Source organism: Phyllobates terribilis, unplaced genomic scaffold (genome assembly GCF_046119375.1).
Source record: "Phyllobates terribilis strain yellow unplaced genomic scaffold, ASM4611937v1 Scaffold_2__4_contigs__length_985480577, whole genome shotgun sequence".
NCBI lineage: Eukaryota > Metazoa > Chordata > Amphibia > Anura > Dendrobatidae > Phyllobates > Phyllobates terribilis.
The window spans coordinates 914,734,607-914,751,276 of record NW_027362762.1 but is presented as its reverse complement, the minus strand read 5'-3'; the positions used below and the strand labels follow the sequence as shown (position 1 = coordinate 914,751,276).

The 16,670-nt window shown below is 40.3% G+C and overlaps 1 protein-coding gene across 2 annotated transcripts in view; it reads right to left on the bottom strand.

The window, feature by feature from the left end:
• The window catches only part of NCAM2 (neural cell adhesion molecule 2), a 578,411-nt gene that overhangs the window by 135,966 nt on the left and 425,775 nt on the right, over nucleotides 1-16,670 (bottom strand). For both annotated transcript variants that reach the window (XM_073668266.1, XM_073668267.1), the window contains exon 14: nucleotides 1,896-2,017. In XM_073668266.1, the coding sequence (XP_073524367.1) occupies nucleotides 1,896-2,017 (122 nt within the window). The remainder of the gene's footprint in view (nucleotides 1-1,895; nucleotides 2,018-16,670) is intronic.

Here is a 16,670-nt window from a genome sequence, read left to right as displayed (position 1 = left end):
CAGGTCTCACCCTAGATATGCACGCATGGAGAGAACTGTCACTCTAGGGGAGCAACTTTTAAAGGATGTTTTTCTCTGAAATGCCGCAGTGTTTCAGAGTCAAAAATACCAGTCTGAGATCTTACAGAAAGTGCCTAATATGTGCTGCCCATAAATTGGGCAGTATGCATCAGCTGTCAGATTCCATTTCAATGCCAATTGAAATAAATAGGGAATAATGCAAAATAGATTATGGCTTTTAACGTAAATATCTACCTTTTATCATTTCTAAATTCCTTTGCTTATTTCATTTTCTTTCTAGGTACTTTTATAGTGGTTAAAGGGGTTGTCCAGTCCAAAACGATAAGTCTGCAGTCACTCTTTGTGACTGCAGACTTATGAGTCGCTCGGGTGCATGCACTGTGTGCTGCAAGAATTCGCTGGTTCCTGAGTATGCATTATATATACTCCCGGTCAGAGCCCGACCAGTGGGCACGGCCTCGCTCCATACACTTATATGGAGTGAGCCCACGCCCTCTAGTGGGCCACGCCCACTGGATGGTCGCATCACTAGTTGGGGCGTGGACTTGCTCCATAAGGCTATGATCACACATGTTGGGTTTTTCAGAATTTTTTGCAGCAGATTTTTATGTAAATTTTCAGCTGCGTTTTGCACTACTAGCAAAGTCTATGAGAAACCAGAATTCTCTGTTCCCACATCATGTTTTTTTTGTTGTTGCGTATTTTGTGCCTTGGTTGGGCTTTTGGAAAATACAGCATGTTATTTCAATGCTGAAAAAGCTCTGAAAAAATGCACAAAAACGCATAAAAAAATGCAGCAAAATCTGCGCTTTTGATGCAGCTGATTTCCTGCCAGAGTTGGGTTTTGCTGCAAATTTGTGAAACTGAAAATCCCAACATGTGTGATCATAGCCTTAAAGTGTATGGAGCGAGGCCATACCCAATAGATGGGCCCTGGATGGGAGTATATATAACACATACATAGCCTCCAGTCCCGGCTCAGATACCAGCGAATCCTCGCAGAGCACAGTGTATGGGCTGGGGGGGATTCATAATTCTGCAGTTACAAAGAGTGATATTTTGGCTCCTGGAAGGTAAGAAAAAAAAAAGTGCAAAAACAAGTATTATTTGTATCCTTGAGGGGTTAAAGAGAACCTGTCATCAGGATTTTATGCCCCAAACTAATGACATGTACAGTATGCAAAGGCGCTGCAATGCTAAATAAATATTTCTTTACCTAAATTGCAAAAATCCTTTTTTGCTGTTTAAAGAAAAAACAACTATTGTTGAAATCTTACGCAAATGAGTTGCAAGTGCAGATTGATAGTCCGGCTCTCACAACGTCATCAGGACCTTACTACACCTGCAGCGCCCCAGGCAGTGACGGTGCTTGTGTGACATCTCTATATGTAAAGTAGAGAGACCTGTCAGACAGAGACAGGAGGATGGCAGCGGGCGGGGAATAGGGGGAGAAGCAGGAGAGCTGGAAGGGCACTGTCACACCCCACTGCACTTGTGACTCATTTACATACGATTTTAACTAGGAATTTCACTAAAGCAGCAAAAATTATTTCTACAAGTAAGATAGGGATTTATTCAGCATCATAACACCTTTACACCCAAGTCATTTGCTTGGGGTATCAAATGTTGATGACTGGTTCCCTTTAATGTACAATCAGTAGGCACTAGGCTCTTAAGCTCCGGCCAGTGGCAGCTGTAGCTAGTCGGCATGATATTTCTGACTATACAGAGGATTTCAAGCAACTTACCCTAAAAAGGAGCTTTGGTCGGGTGCAAAATTGTAATCTTTTCAACATACCAATTGCTATTAAAATTTATGATGTATAATTTAATATTTTTTTCAGTGAATCAAATAAAAAATAAGCAGTACTTACACTCTTGTATTTGACAACATAATTTAAGATTGGAGCGCCCCCATCATCTTGCTTTATTATGCTTAGCTTAAAGCTTTTGCCCCCACCTGGCTGTCCATGAATAGACGGAGGACTTGGCTCACCTGAAAAATACACAAATAAAACCAGTTTTATAATGATATGTTAATGATGAGATCACTTCATTAAAGGAAGACTATAAGTAGGTATTTGCTTATTTAATCCTAGAGCAGCATACTGTAGTAGCAGAGAGCCGGATTCCAGGGATGTGTCACTTGCTCATCAGCTTGTTGTAATTTTAATACAATCAGTGTTTTATAAGCAGGAGATTATCACTGCAGGACTAGGTGTCTGGCAGTCCAGATAAACTGTGTAACCCCGCCCCCACCACTGATTGGCAGTTTGCTGACAACATACATTGTACAAAGGAAGCTGTGTGGGTGGGGTTAAACAGGGCTCAGCCTTCATAGCATTGCAGCAAAGAAAACAGGGATTTTATCAAGACTACACAAGTTGTCAGAGTATTTCACGTCAAATTCTAGAAAATTTTATACTAGAAAAGGGATTCGGTTTGGATTCTATTCTGGAGAAGATCAAGGTCTTGGTGTACTTTTGTGGTTTACAAAGATGTCACATAATCCTTCTGGTAGCATGCAGTCGAAACACTTTGACTATGTTCACACAAAAAAAAAATATGTTGATTTCAAAGTGGATTTTGTTCCAAAATCCACATAAAAAAGAAGACATTTTAAGTGTTTTGTTTGCTGTTTTTTATGGGGATTTTTGTGCATTGAGATTTTTTTCCTGATATTTTTGTTTCAGTGGTCAACTTGGAGCACTTTTTCGAGCGTGCCTCAAGAATGGGCTTGTTGCTTCTTTGTCTACTCTGGAAAAAAATGTAGGGAGAAAACCCACCATGTGCACTGTAGGGGTGTTTTCCCACTTAAATTAACTTGAAGTTTATTTAAAGAATACTTGAAAAGTTTTTCATGTGGACTTTGGAGCAAACTATTGTATGCCTGTAACTTTTGAAACAGTTTTATTCTATAAATATGGCTAAATAGTAAATCTTGGAGCACAGCAAGACAGTAAATCCAGTCCATAAATATAATAACTTGACTTACATAAATCACAAGTAAGATATGCAATAGAAAAAAGTTATACGTAATAAATCAAGCAAAAGCCATAGACTCTCTTCTTTCCATAAAATGTGTGCCAAAAATTGGCACATGAAGCATAACACACAGTCTAATGTATTTTAGCATGTGATCCCAAATGTTATTCTATGAATACTATGTTAATACCTAGATAATTGGGTAACGCTTATCATCGGCGTTTCTATATGTCATATAAGAATATAGGATATATTGATATTATATAGGCAGAGACTAGTTTAAAAACCCCTACATACAGTGCTCAGCATAAATGAATATACCCAGTAAAAAAGTCATATTTTAATCAATATCTCACTGAAAACAAAAAAAAAATTTCAAAATTTCAAAAATCAAGAACATTTTTTAACCCATAACCTGAAACTAAGGTTAATAATAAAACTTTCATTATAAAATCTACAATTTTAGGCCCTCTTCACACATCCGTATAAATCCGGTACCGGTAAAAATAGTACCAGTGTCATAGGTGTTGTGGATCAGTGTGACATCAGTGTGACATCCGTGTTTTCCGGTATGGATAAAGAAAGAATCAAATTACAAAGATTCTCCTATACTTTCCATTGCTAAACACAGATTGCACACAAATGTCATCCATGTGATTTACATGTTTTTCACGGACAAATAGACTTGTATTGGCCCTGGTCATCTGTACTGCCGGAAAAAAATGGACATGTCTCCGTGTGGTTCACACATCAATGTGAAAACACGGACATGTGAAGATCACCATAAGTTATAATTGGTATGTGTGGTGTGGTATCCATGAAAAAAACGGATGCCACATGTACCTGAAACACGGACATGTGAAGGGGACCTTGCAAAAATTAGTTGATGAAAAAAGGAATACACCCTACATCAAAAACTACTGAATTTAGTATTTTGTATGACCTTCATGATTTTTAATGACAGCATAAATTCTTCCAGGCATGGAATGAACAAGTTGGCGACATATTGTGACATCTATTTTTTTTAAATTCTTCAAGAACAACCTCTTTTAGAGCCTTAGGTTTTCAACTGGGTTCAGATCAGGAGACACTTGGCCACTGAATCACGTTCTTCTTCAGAAATGGCCTTAGATATATGTTTTGGATCATTGTCATGTTGGAAAAGTGCACGTCTACTAAGGGCATGGAGTGATGGTAGCAATATATAGCAGTATATAGAGATGAAGCCCTGCTATGTTTAACCAAAGTGCTCATATGTTATGAGCACCGACCACTGGGCGGCACTTATAGCACATTGGCTGTGACAACCACAGGGGTCTCCTGCAGACCCCGGGTTGTCAAGCTAACCCATTTGCGACCCGCGATCATGTGACGAGCACGCCGATGGGCAGGTCTTATGATGCGCTTCTGGCGCGGCCATGTTAAATGCCGCTGTCGGAGTTTGACAGCGGCATTTAACATGTTAACAGCCGCAAGTGGATCGCGATTCCCCCTGTGGGTGTTAAGGGCACATGGCTGATGATCAGATGATCAGATCAGCTGCCATGTGCCAAGAAAGGTGCTGGCTCATCGCCAGAGCCCGCATCAAACAGGGGGATGCGACCTTGGACGTATTCATACGTCCAAGGTCGTAAAGGAGTGAAAGAGGATCTGCCATCAGGTCAAAAGGGGACAGATTTTGACTTATTTTATTCCAGCAGCTGAGCTGAGATTTCTTTTGAATCCACTATACGGTTTCAGAGCTTTTTCACTTATTATATGGTCTTTACCAAGGGGTCGTTGTTCTTGGAATTCTATGGGGGATGTCTGTAGGTTGCTCTGCATAAGTTTCCTGTAAGCTACGCCCCCTTAATAAAAATGAGCATACTGGGAGCACTAATTGAAAAAAACTATACCTCTACAACATAATGACAAACTTAAAAAAAATATATATATATATATGTATGTATATATACATATATATATATATTTTTTTATATATATATATATATATATATATATAATACTCTGGAGAGCAGTGGGAATGAAATTCAAGCAAAAACTGGCCACTTTACACCTGGTGATAGGTCCTCTTTAAAGACTTTGCATTAGGATGTGGAATTATACCCTCATAAGTTCTTCACGAATCTCAAGAACCATGTCGGAATGAAGCAAAGGTCGAGCCTGTGTACTGCCACTACATCATTCATTCTCAATGAAAGGGCAAATTTAAATACATGAGAAGAACCTACTATCATCAAATTAGACCTGTACGATACTTTGAAAATTGTATAAAATTAGGGTATGCTCTGTGGAGGTTTCTGGTAGTCACTTGGATATGCACAGGCACAGGGTTTTATATCAAAACAGAATACAGTTTATTGTCCTTCATAAACTTTACAGCTCCAAAATGAAAACAGCCTTCCTTCAGCACAAATGAATAATAAAACAGTCCTTTCTCTTGGTAAGGCAAAGTAAATGAAATAGTCTCACCAATTTGGTATTACAGGCACTTGTCAGGCTATAGCATAGGCTATCCACCATGAGCGGTCTATCTCCAGCTCCAACACAATACACTCTGCTAATCTATTCCCAGCTCCCTGCTATTAGGCCTCTAAGACCCCAACTGGAGTATTGCAGCAACCTTTCCCATCCAGGCTCTTTTGATCGCTCCTAAATCTCGAATTCAAAATCCAGTCAAAATGAAAATCATCTCAGTAACACATACCTGCCATCCAAGACCTTACCTTCTGCTTTTTTACGTTCCCCTTCCCCACTCTGCCTAAAGCCAGGGCTGGGCACCATCAGCCAATATACAGTGTACCCTTGACAAAGCATCCGCATTTCCGTGTAGCTTAACTGGGTCTATGCTTTATAATTGAGTATTTTTTCTCGCATGGACATGGCAGCTCCTAACCCACCATCCGATGACTCTGTCTGGACTTTAGAGAAATCCCTCACTACCACCACTGGTTGCCTACAGGGAACAAGTTTAAGCTCCTAAAACGCCCTCTCAAACTCTGGAGACCACTTAACCATAACTGATTTTGTGCCCATTTTGGAGATCAGTTAGATGCACTGCTATTACACCAAAATTAGGGACAAGCCTCTTGTAATAGCTTATAATTGCTAGGAATGCTTTGACCTGCTTTATTGTGAGCCGAGGCCAGTTTTGTATTGCTTCCATTGAAATTACTCTCTGGCGGGCTTTAAGAATCATATAGGGCTTTACATTGACCCGAGTATCAGGCTTAGTGAGTATCTCATGCTTCATGACATGAGTGAAACCTGGTAAATCCAATAAGATGTCCATATTTTGAAGTAACAATTGCTGTAATTAGGCCTGTAAGAACTGGATTGGAGTAAGGGAGAGACTTTTCCCACCCATGCTCTTTTGGTCGCTCCTAAAACCACAGACCCAAGATCCAGTCAACATCAAAAACCATCTCAGTAACATATATCTGCCATCCAGGACTTTATTTCTGCTTACTTACAGTTCACATGGCATTTTTGCTATGTATTTTACGGGCATATTGTGAGCCCTGCTGCATTTTTGCCAAGATGAAACATGTCAATTCTTTCAGCATTTTTGCAGTGCTTTCCACCCAATAAAATGAAAGAATGAAAAATGCAGGTAAAAATGCAGCAAAACCACAGATAAAAACAAGATATAAACTTGCACATTGTATGCACAGTTTTTCCTGTAGCCACTCTGGTTTTTGGTGCAGAAAACACAACATTAACATTAACTTAGGGCTCCGTCACATAAGATGTGACCCTTAGCCATTGCATAAATGAAGAAAAAAGTCTGATTTTTTAATACAGGCTTTTGTGGTCCATGGGTAATGTACAGTTTAGTAGTTTCATTCACATTACTAAAAATATATCAGACACGATCTAAAGACCAAAGTGGTGTCATAGCTGGGAAAAAAAAACCTGATCTAATCTTATTTAACCTCTCTAAGAATGTGCTGTTCAGGTATAACAAGCTTATACTCAAGGAGAGGAGAAAACCTACCGACTAAGCGCACAATGATCACACTGACTGCAAGGTTAAACTGTAAAGGCTCCATTTATGCAAAAACTAGTCCCAACTGGCTTTTAATAAAATGTTCTATCAGTAACTGCACAAGTCAAGAAAATCCAAGGTTGTGCTCTACTTCTGAAAGCTATAATTTAATTGATCCAATTATTGCAAAAAGGTGTTTAGTTTTGTGTTCAATTTGTCTGAATTATGACCTCCATTGTAAGTGTCCAGAAAGCTTTATGCTAAGGTATGGCATCTAGATGAGCGCTGTGTACGGAAGCAGACAGGCTGTAATTAGCCGCACTGTCTCTATGCTCTTTAAATTACAGAGTGACCGGCTGGCAAAAAAAATAAAATAACAAACAAAAAGCAAGTGTGTAATTTTCCTTTTCATCAGCAGTTTTTAAACAATTCTACAATACCGCACACATAGGATTCCAAGGAGTACATTGACTTAATTATGTAAAACTTTCTATTAGGTCAGTGTTAAAGGGACTGTACAGTGAGGCAAAATACTTTATAATACAACTCAGAATGGTGTATAAAAATGTAAAAGAAGCACCCAGTGTCGGACTGGATTGCCCAGGGCCCACTAGTAACGTCAACTCCAAGGCCCCACTTTCCAGCTACATGAAAATATGACTTTACACTCATTCACTAAATTCCATAGCAATAAACTGTCTTGATTATTAAATAAATAAGATGTTGCCTTTGCCTGTAAACAGCAAATCAAGTATGTTGTGCCAAGTACTGCTCATTTAAGTGGATGGTGGTCCATTTCTCAACAAGGGGCCCATCGGAGGATTCTCCTGGTCTCCTGTGGGCTAGTCCAAGCCTGGACACACCTCACTGATCACTTAGTGCTTCTGATCTAATTCTGGCCGGTTACCCACTGGGGTGTTTAATGCCACTTTAACTAATGTGCGCCTCTTCTATTTGCCCACTAGAAGTCTATTGCCCGATGAGGCTGAACCCATAGCTGTGCCTCTGATTATTGCACTTTATTGTGACCACTGATAGCAGGAAACTGCTTCTTGCCGAAGAATTCAGTAATTTATCGGTGCAGCAGCATATAGTGTTGTTCATTTATGAATACATAGCTATGTGCTACATTAGCTGCACTACTGGCTATAGCGTATATAATATATACTAGTATAATATACAAAGTTACTGTTAATTCAGTTGATTAATCCCTTCCTGCAAATGGACGCAACTGTACACCCAGATTGCAGGTGATTTTGCATCAAAGTAATAGCAGAATAACATTACCATGTTAAAAAATAAAATTTTATAGAGGGTTGAAACATTGAAACATTTTGTGAGAAATAAGCATAGTAAAAAAAAACAAATACAGTTTTATCATCATTAATAACAATAATAATAATAATCATAATCATAATAATAATCTTTATTTATATAGTACCAACATATTTTGCAGCTCTTTACAATTCAGAGGTTAATATACAACATTCATAAGTAACATAGCTAAAGATAATACAATAATTAAAGCAAAAATAATGATGACGCTGCTTTTAAGAGTTTACAATCTACAATGAGGAAGGGGTGACACAAAGTACAGGGGCTTATTTACAAGGATGGTCCAGCCATCTTGAGGGGATGAGGGATAGATAAAGGCTGCATGAACTCGTCACCAATCAATATTTGTAGAGCTTTTGGGTGCGGTGGAGTTTGATGGAGAATTATGTTTGGAGAAATAATGAATGGGCTATAAATATATAAAAGGACTTCGATTAGGGAATGTGATAGGCCACTCTAAACAGATGTGTTTTTAGGGAGCGCCTAAAACTGTGTAAGTTGTGGTTCGTCCTAATTTGTTGGGGGAAAACATTCCAAAGAATAAGTGCAGCTCGGGAGAAGTCTTGGAGCCAGAAGTGGGAGGCATGGATTAGTCGAAAGTCGCTTGCGGAGCATAGAGAATGGGTAGGCCGATAAACAGAAATGTGGAAGGAGATGTAGGGGGGTGTCGCACTGTGGAGAGCTTTGTGGTTGACAACAAGTGATTTAAATTGGATCCAATAATATATGGTGTGAGGCAGTGACTGGGATCGTATATGAGGGACATTATATATCCCCAGAATGTGTGCAGAGACCTATTAAATCCATGGGAGTGCATTGCAGTTACAGACACAGCTGCGGCCGCAATGTAGGAATGAAGGTGAGCATTGACCTCGTCAGGCTATCTGGCTAAGGCATATTAAGTAAAACCCGGCAGGGCCTTCATTTCTTGGGGGAGGCTACAAGAAGGCAGTGGGGAGGCTTCCTCTCTCCAACCCGGGTTTTCCAGTGGCTCTTGCCACAGGTCCTTTAAAAACCCTGCATTAAGGATTAGTGTTGTTAAGTCTTGGGACCTGCTAGGAGCATAGCAGGAAAGCTCGGTGGACCTGTGAGTAGCTGAACCCACGCCTAGGAATGCTCTATACCCGTCAGGCTTTGAGCGGCCCGGCCCGGCGCGGCCGTTGCCCCCAGCAACAGTTGTTATGGACTTGTGTTAACCCGGCTGCAAACCAGAGGACTTTCAGTTTACCCGTGAGTTTTGCTGAACTAAAGCTGCTTATGTTTGACTTGCTTGGGTCACTGCCTCAGTTACTGCACGGTGTGAACACCACCGCCTTACAATGGGCAGCCAGTACAATGACTGGCATAGAGTAGAAGTGTCCAAGTAATGATTAGCCAGATAGATGACCCTGGCCACAGCATTAAAGATGGACTGAAGAGGGGAAAGTCGAGTGAGGGGGAGGCCAATTAATAGAAAGTTACAGTAGTCAAGCCGGGAGTGGATCAGGGCAACAATGAGGGTTTTTATTGTTTCCAAGGTAAGAAAGGGGCGGATTCTAGAGATGTTCTTCAGGTGCAAGCGACAAGAGCAGGCAAGAGATTGTATATGGAAGGTGAAGGAAAGATTGGTGTCAAACATAACACCGAGCTGGCTATGTGTTATTGTAGTGCCACACACAGAGAGAGATGTCAGATTTAGGGAGGTGAGTAGACGGCAGGAGCAGCAGAAGTTCCGTTTTGGAAAGGTAGAGTTTCATATAGAGAGTGTACATGATGTTGGGAACTGCAGCCAGACAGTCACTGGTGTTTTGTAGTACAGTGGGGGTAAGGTCAGGGGATGAAGTGGATAGTTGTGTGTCATCAGCATAAAGATGGTACTAAAAGCCAAATTTGTTGATGGTCTGTCCAATTGGGGCCGTGTAGAGTGAGAAGAGAAGAGGGCCAAGGACTGAACCCTGAGGAACCCCAATAGTGAGAGGAAGGGGGGAAGGGGGGAAGAAGTGGATCCAGCGAACGATACACTGAAAGTACGGTCAGATAGGTAGGAGGAGAACAAGGAGAGAACAGTGTCCTTTATGCAGGTTGAGTGGAGCATAGAGAGTATGAGGTGGAGGTCAATGGTGTCGAAAGCTGCAGAGAGGTCAAGAAGAATGAGCAGAGCATAGTCACCATTACATTTTGCTGTCAGAAGGTCATTGTTCACTTTGATGAGTGCAGTTTCTGTAGAATGTAGGGGGCGGAAGCCAGACTATGATGGATCTAGAAGAGAGTGAATGGAGAGGTAATTGGTAAGACTGGAGTAGACAAGGCACTCCAAGAGTTTAGATATGAAAGGGAGATTGGAGACTGGTCTGTTGTTGTTTGTGCAGGAAGGGTCAGGAGAGGGCTTTTTTAATAATGGAGTGTTTAAAGGAGGAGGGAAGATAACAGAAAAGAGGGAGAGGTTGAAGATTTTAGTTAGGTGAGAAGTGATGACTGAAGAGAGAGAGACTGGAGAAGGTGTGAGAGAATAGGATCAGTGGTGCATGTAGTAGGATGAGAAGTAGAGAGGAGCCTGGAGACTTCTTCTTCTGTCACTGGGTCAAATGTGGACAGTGATCCAGAGGAGATGTGGGGAGGGATGGGAGTCACGGCACTTGGTGGCTGGGAGCTGATTTCCTGACGGATGTTCTCTATTTTCTCTGAGAAGTAGGAGGTCAGGTCCTCAGCACAGATGTCCGTGATAGGGGCCTGTGCTTTAGGACTGAGGAGGGAGTGAACTGTGTTGAAGACTTTTTTTGGTTTGTTGAATAGTGAGGAGATCAGGGTGGTGAAGTAGGACTGTTTGGCTAGGTGAAGGGTAGAGTTATAGGTTTTTAACATGCATTTTTAGTGGATAAAGTTTTCTAGTGTGCAAGTTTTCCTCCAGAGGGCGTTCGGCACTCCTAGAGCATCGCTGGAGAAATGGGGTTTGCGGTGTGAGCCAGGGCTGTTTTACTCTGTGTTTAGAGGTTCTGAGGGTGAGGGGTGCTACTTGGTCCAGCATTTTTCTGACAGTGTCAATGTAGTGATTTACAGCTAGATCAGGAGAGGAAAAAGAGGAGATTCGGGACAGTGATGAGTGAAGGGAGTCTGTAAGTGTATGAGGGTTAATGGCTTGTAGATTTCTGAATGTGTGATAGGTAGGAGTGCGCTGGGGTGGGCGTGGATTTGTGAGCATGAAGGAGAGAATATTATGATCAGAGATGGGAAGAGGGGAGTTATCTAGGTAGGGGATTGAACAAAGCCAGACAAAGAATAGATGAACGGGGTTTCCATCTTTGTGTGTCTCAGAGGTTGAAAGCTGTGAGAGGCCAAGAGAAGTGGTTAAAGACAGAAGCAGGGGTGCGGATGGGGAGGTGGGGCTGATTATGGGGATGTTGAAGTCTCGAAGGATAAGGGTTGGCAAATCTGAAGACATGAAGTGCGGCAGCCAGGCAGAAAAATGGTCAAGGAACTGGGTGGGTGAGCCTGGGGGACGGTATACAACCACTACTCTGAGGGAGAGGGGATGGAAGAGCCTGATTGTGTGGACCTTAAAAGAAGGGAATGAGAGTGATGGAATTGGGGGGATGAACTGGAAAGAGCATTGTGGAGACAGGAGTAAGTAATGTTTTTTTATTTTTCAATAATTTGTTATCTCTCTTTTTTTTCAGATCGTGTTACACTTTATTATATTCGCCAATAACAGATTAGGATGCACCTTGTTGTATCCAATGTAACCAGAATGACTCACCCACACGAGAATTACAACCCTAGGACATTATTTTACTTTGCACGTGTTGTTTTTTTAAACCAACTTTCAATAAGACTTGTTAAATGTTGACACTATTTCTTGACATACATACGTTTGCTACTGGTCTAGTAGACTTTTTTATTGGGGCATTATGGCTGGTGTGTGGATTCAGGGGTGATGTGTTCATTCTATAAAAATAAACACCTCCTGGTTCCCTTAGAGTCATGTGCCGACTCCCATGTAACCACAGGGGTTAGCAGGAGCCCAACTGTAATATATTAATATAATTATTATATTAATTAATTATTATTAGATTAATTAATTATATTATAATAATATTAATATAATATATAAGGTATATGTATAACAAAATATATTACTCACTAATTTTTCATGAGGACTCCTTAATAGTCAATTGTCCAGTTTGTTGTGTGTCAAGATGATTCATACCATAGTCTGTGTTTCCTAGATTACCATTCCTTTTGGTGTGCATTATTAAAAAAAATGTAAGACCATGAAGTCTCCCTTGTTACAATATATTTTTTATAGTAGACAATGTCTTTGTAATGATTTATTAAATTTTGCACAGTATGTGCTGCATGTGCAAGATACCTTGTCCCTCTCTTATTGTGTTCCTCCTGGTAGATGATTGCTGATGTGATTGATAGTGTGATTGCTAAGCAGTGACTGTCCTGACTCTTACCTTACTTAGAGGTAGTGCTATCTCTTATGGCAATGGACGGGTTAATACCTGCCCAAAATCCCAAAATAATAGGTACTGCACTCATGCGCTTTATCTCCTTTAATATTGGCATATTTCTCTTTTGTGCTATGGTGGAACTTCATATTATGGCCCATGTGAGCATCGGTGAAAAGTGCTCTGTTGTCCGCTAACTTACAGAACCTGTCAAAGTAGAAACCTCAGCACCACAAAAAAAGAAAATGGGACTGTAGGTCTTCTAGCAGTGTTATTTATTTTGATCCAGCAAGGAGTCAAAACAGATGTGGTCCAACATTTCGACCAAGAATGGTCTTTATCAAAGACATCTGTGTGTTGCAAGAACCAGGAACCAAGAAATGCGGCAGGGTGTAAGGCTCTCAACTTGTTACTTTAGGTTTGCAGTCTGCACATTTCATATTGGTGAACATCACAGATGGCGTCCACCATTATCATCATGAGGTGATCCATTATTATCAACACCTATGATTATTAATCAACTCAAGTATTTGAAAACTTCTTTTATATATTTATTATGCGCTACAAAACTTTGTTGTGGCCACTGGTATTGGAAATTGCACAATTATGTACACTGCATAATCATGTATCTAGCATTTATTTTATTCTTTATTTCTATGTTAATTCATACATTTTGTGATGACTGATACATTAATTTAAATATGCTAAGAACACCATGAATTTATTTGTGAAAGGCTCACTTTTAAAGCTAAAATGGCATAAACTTTGGCATCGAATAAATTAGAGATGAGTGGATCTTTTGAAATTCTAACTAGCCGACTTCGTCAAATTTTCGCAGAAAATTAGATTTGCAGGAAATAAAGTTGAACAAATTTCAATACTGATAAGCTCTTGATTGCTTATAAAATACATATGGGTGAGAAGAGATAGAGAGAGGACGCCGCTGATCATAAGAGCTTACACTCTACAGGACAGAGAGGGACTTGGTGACCATAAGTGATTAACCGCTACAGGAGAGAGATAGATAGGACCCGGCTGACCATGAGAACTTACACTGCACAGGAGAGAGACTTACCCAGTGACTCTGGAGGTGGAGAACAAGTCTGCCATACAATCTGTGCTCCACTGGGAACCGCTGGTCTGTGATGGCCCAGGTACTGACCACCACTGTATAAGGTATGATAGTCCAGAAGATGTCATAGCAGCAGGGCATTATGGGGAAGCCCAAAAGGCCACACAAAATGACATTTGCTTGCTTTCTTATGCTTCAGCAGTCTTGAAGATGGTACTGGGTAGTTTTATTTTTTGCAAACTACAATTCGAGTCTGAAGATATTTGAATTCGTGAAACCGAGAAATTCAGGGAATTTGACTCCAACTAGATCCTGCGCAAATTGCAAAGTAGCCACCCATCTCTATAATAAATCATTTATTTTTTTTCTCCCTGTAGATCTGGATCTGCTGCATTTTTTTCTCTATCTATCTATCTATCTATCTATCTATCTATCTATCTATCTATCTATCTATCTATCTATCCATCTCTCTATCTATCTATCTATCTATCTATCTATTTATCTATCTAACAAAAGGCCTAGACATGGAATAAAATCAGACAGAGGCCTTTCTAGTGACAGAAAGAAGCACTGAGATAATTTTATGAAGAAAACAAAATCCCTGAGCTTCATTACATTGTAATGGATAAAAAGAAAAACTATTGATGTTATTTGCCACCCCCAACATATGGGTGCAGCAGCCTTCACTTTCATGGAGAAGTCAGCAGGATCAGGCTCATGTCCCTTCTGTTACACAACAACGAATGTTCAGTATAATTACAATGAAAGCAAAGTCTCGGGTTCATCCACTGCTGCAGAAAGTTCAGAACATCATGGGGTCTTTTTAATGTAGAGCCAACAATCATATTGGTTTATTTACAGAGAAAATATGAATCTCCATTTTTATGGGACCGCCAAGATCTGTAGGCCATTCATGATGGACTTCAAAGTGCTGCAATTTCCAGCAGACTAAGATTGTTAGTAAATTGGATATCATTATAGGAATGGGAGTCATTCTAATGAAAATGTTTTTGGTGGTCTATTTTATACAATTTTTGGAGGATATGGGAAACCCATCACTGGATAGCACATTAAACTTCAGAGAAGGATAAATTGTGAACTTCAGCTGGGCTTAGGATTATCTATCACCAGACTGTGTCCAGCTACCATTTTTTAAGTAAGAAAAGAAAGGGCAACTAAAGCCTGATGATTTTTCTAAATGTAATTTTCATCAGAAAAGCACACCTAATGCCACCTTAAATGACCCAACTTTCTAGCAAACAGTTAGGTCCAAACTAGCAGATGGTGAAATTCCGACAGGGAGAATGGGATCCCACAAACCCCCCATGGCCACCCTCATTTTGAAAGCACAAGATCTCAAGTTTTATTGCAATATCTTGTGTTTAGTTAAATTAGCGCTGCCACATCCTTGACAAAGCAGTTACCAAACGGTAATATCATCAGTGCAGTATTGTCTCGCAAATGTCTAGTAAAGGATTTAGTTCACTTCACAAGATATTGCGAGAACACATGAGATCTGATGCTTTCACAGTGATGTAGGTCACGGAGGGTCGTGGAATTCTGCTTTGCATGTTAGGGTCCCAATAAATGCAAGTTTGGTCCCTTATGGTGGCATTAGGGGAGCTTATACAGTCTTCAGCAACAAAAGTTATGATAACAAACACTACACTTCCCAGTATACTTCAGTGCACAAGTAGGACCCCAATCCTTTAAACAGTATAAGAAAGACTTGGCACTCGCTTCTTCACATAGACTGAAATATTTTATTGTTCATAGAAATTCCAGATTCAAGACGTATCGGTCAGTAAGACCTTCATCAGTCATCTGGGAGTTGATTACACTGCAGCAGGCAGCACAAAAAGAGGTGTCTACAGTATCAACTGCTCAAAAATAAAGGACAGCCGTAAACTGTTGATAGGTACTCTTTAATGAGTTGCTGGGCTTGGGACAAAAGTTTGTAGTCAATCTATAACTGCAGAGTCCCAAATTGTGAGAGCATGCTGTGTGCACACTCTCATGATTTCTCGCGGTGAGAGTGGTCACATTACAGCATGTATGCGATTTGCAAATTTGCGGTTATTTGCCGACTAGACATAAACCGGCTTCCCTGAATTCTCTGTTGAGTTCACATACATGCAGTCACATATCAGAAATCATGGCAAAGCGTGGTGTGCAGTCATGATTCCTGGTATGCGACAGCAGTCTGCAGTCATAAACAGTGACTGCAGACTTTTTTTCCAAGCCTGGACAACCCCTTTAATGGTGAGGCAGTGATGTAAGCAATTTATTAAGCATGAAGTCAGTTTTATAGTGGAAAATAATAACATTTAGATCATTCTAATTGTATTATTTGTTTCACTTTCACCAAATGAAAGTGCATTTTAGAATGATGGGGATGGTTCCAAAAAGTCGCCATCATTCAAATAGCAAACTGTGAAGGTCTTCAGTTATTCATATTGTTAATGCAAATAAGGATAATGGTGAGTATCCATGGCCTCATTAATTCTTTATCTGCATTCAGATCAAACATTTTTAGGATTTCTCTTCTAAGACGTTGCTCTGACTCCATTTTTTCAGGTATTATTATTATTATTTATTATTATAGCGCAATTAATTCCATGGTGCTTTACATCTGAAAAAGGGGTATACGTAGCAGACAGCAATAGTTTGAGCAAAAACAAGTCACCGACTGGTACAGGAGGAGAGAGGACCCTGTCCACGAGGGCTCACAATCTAGAAGAGGGGGTGAGGATACAGTAGGTGATGGCACAGCTGGTCATGCAGCGAGGGTTACTGCAGGTTGTAGGCTTGTCGGAAGAGGTGGATATTCAGGTTCCTT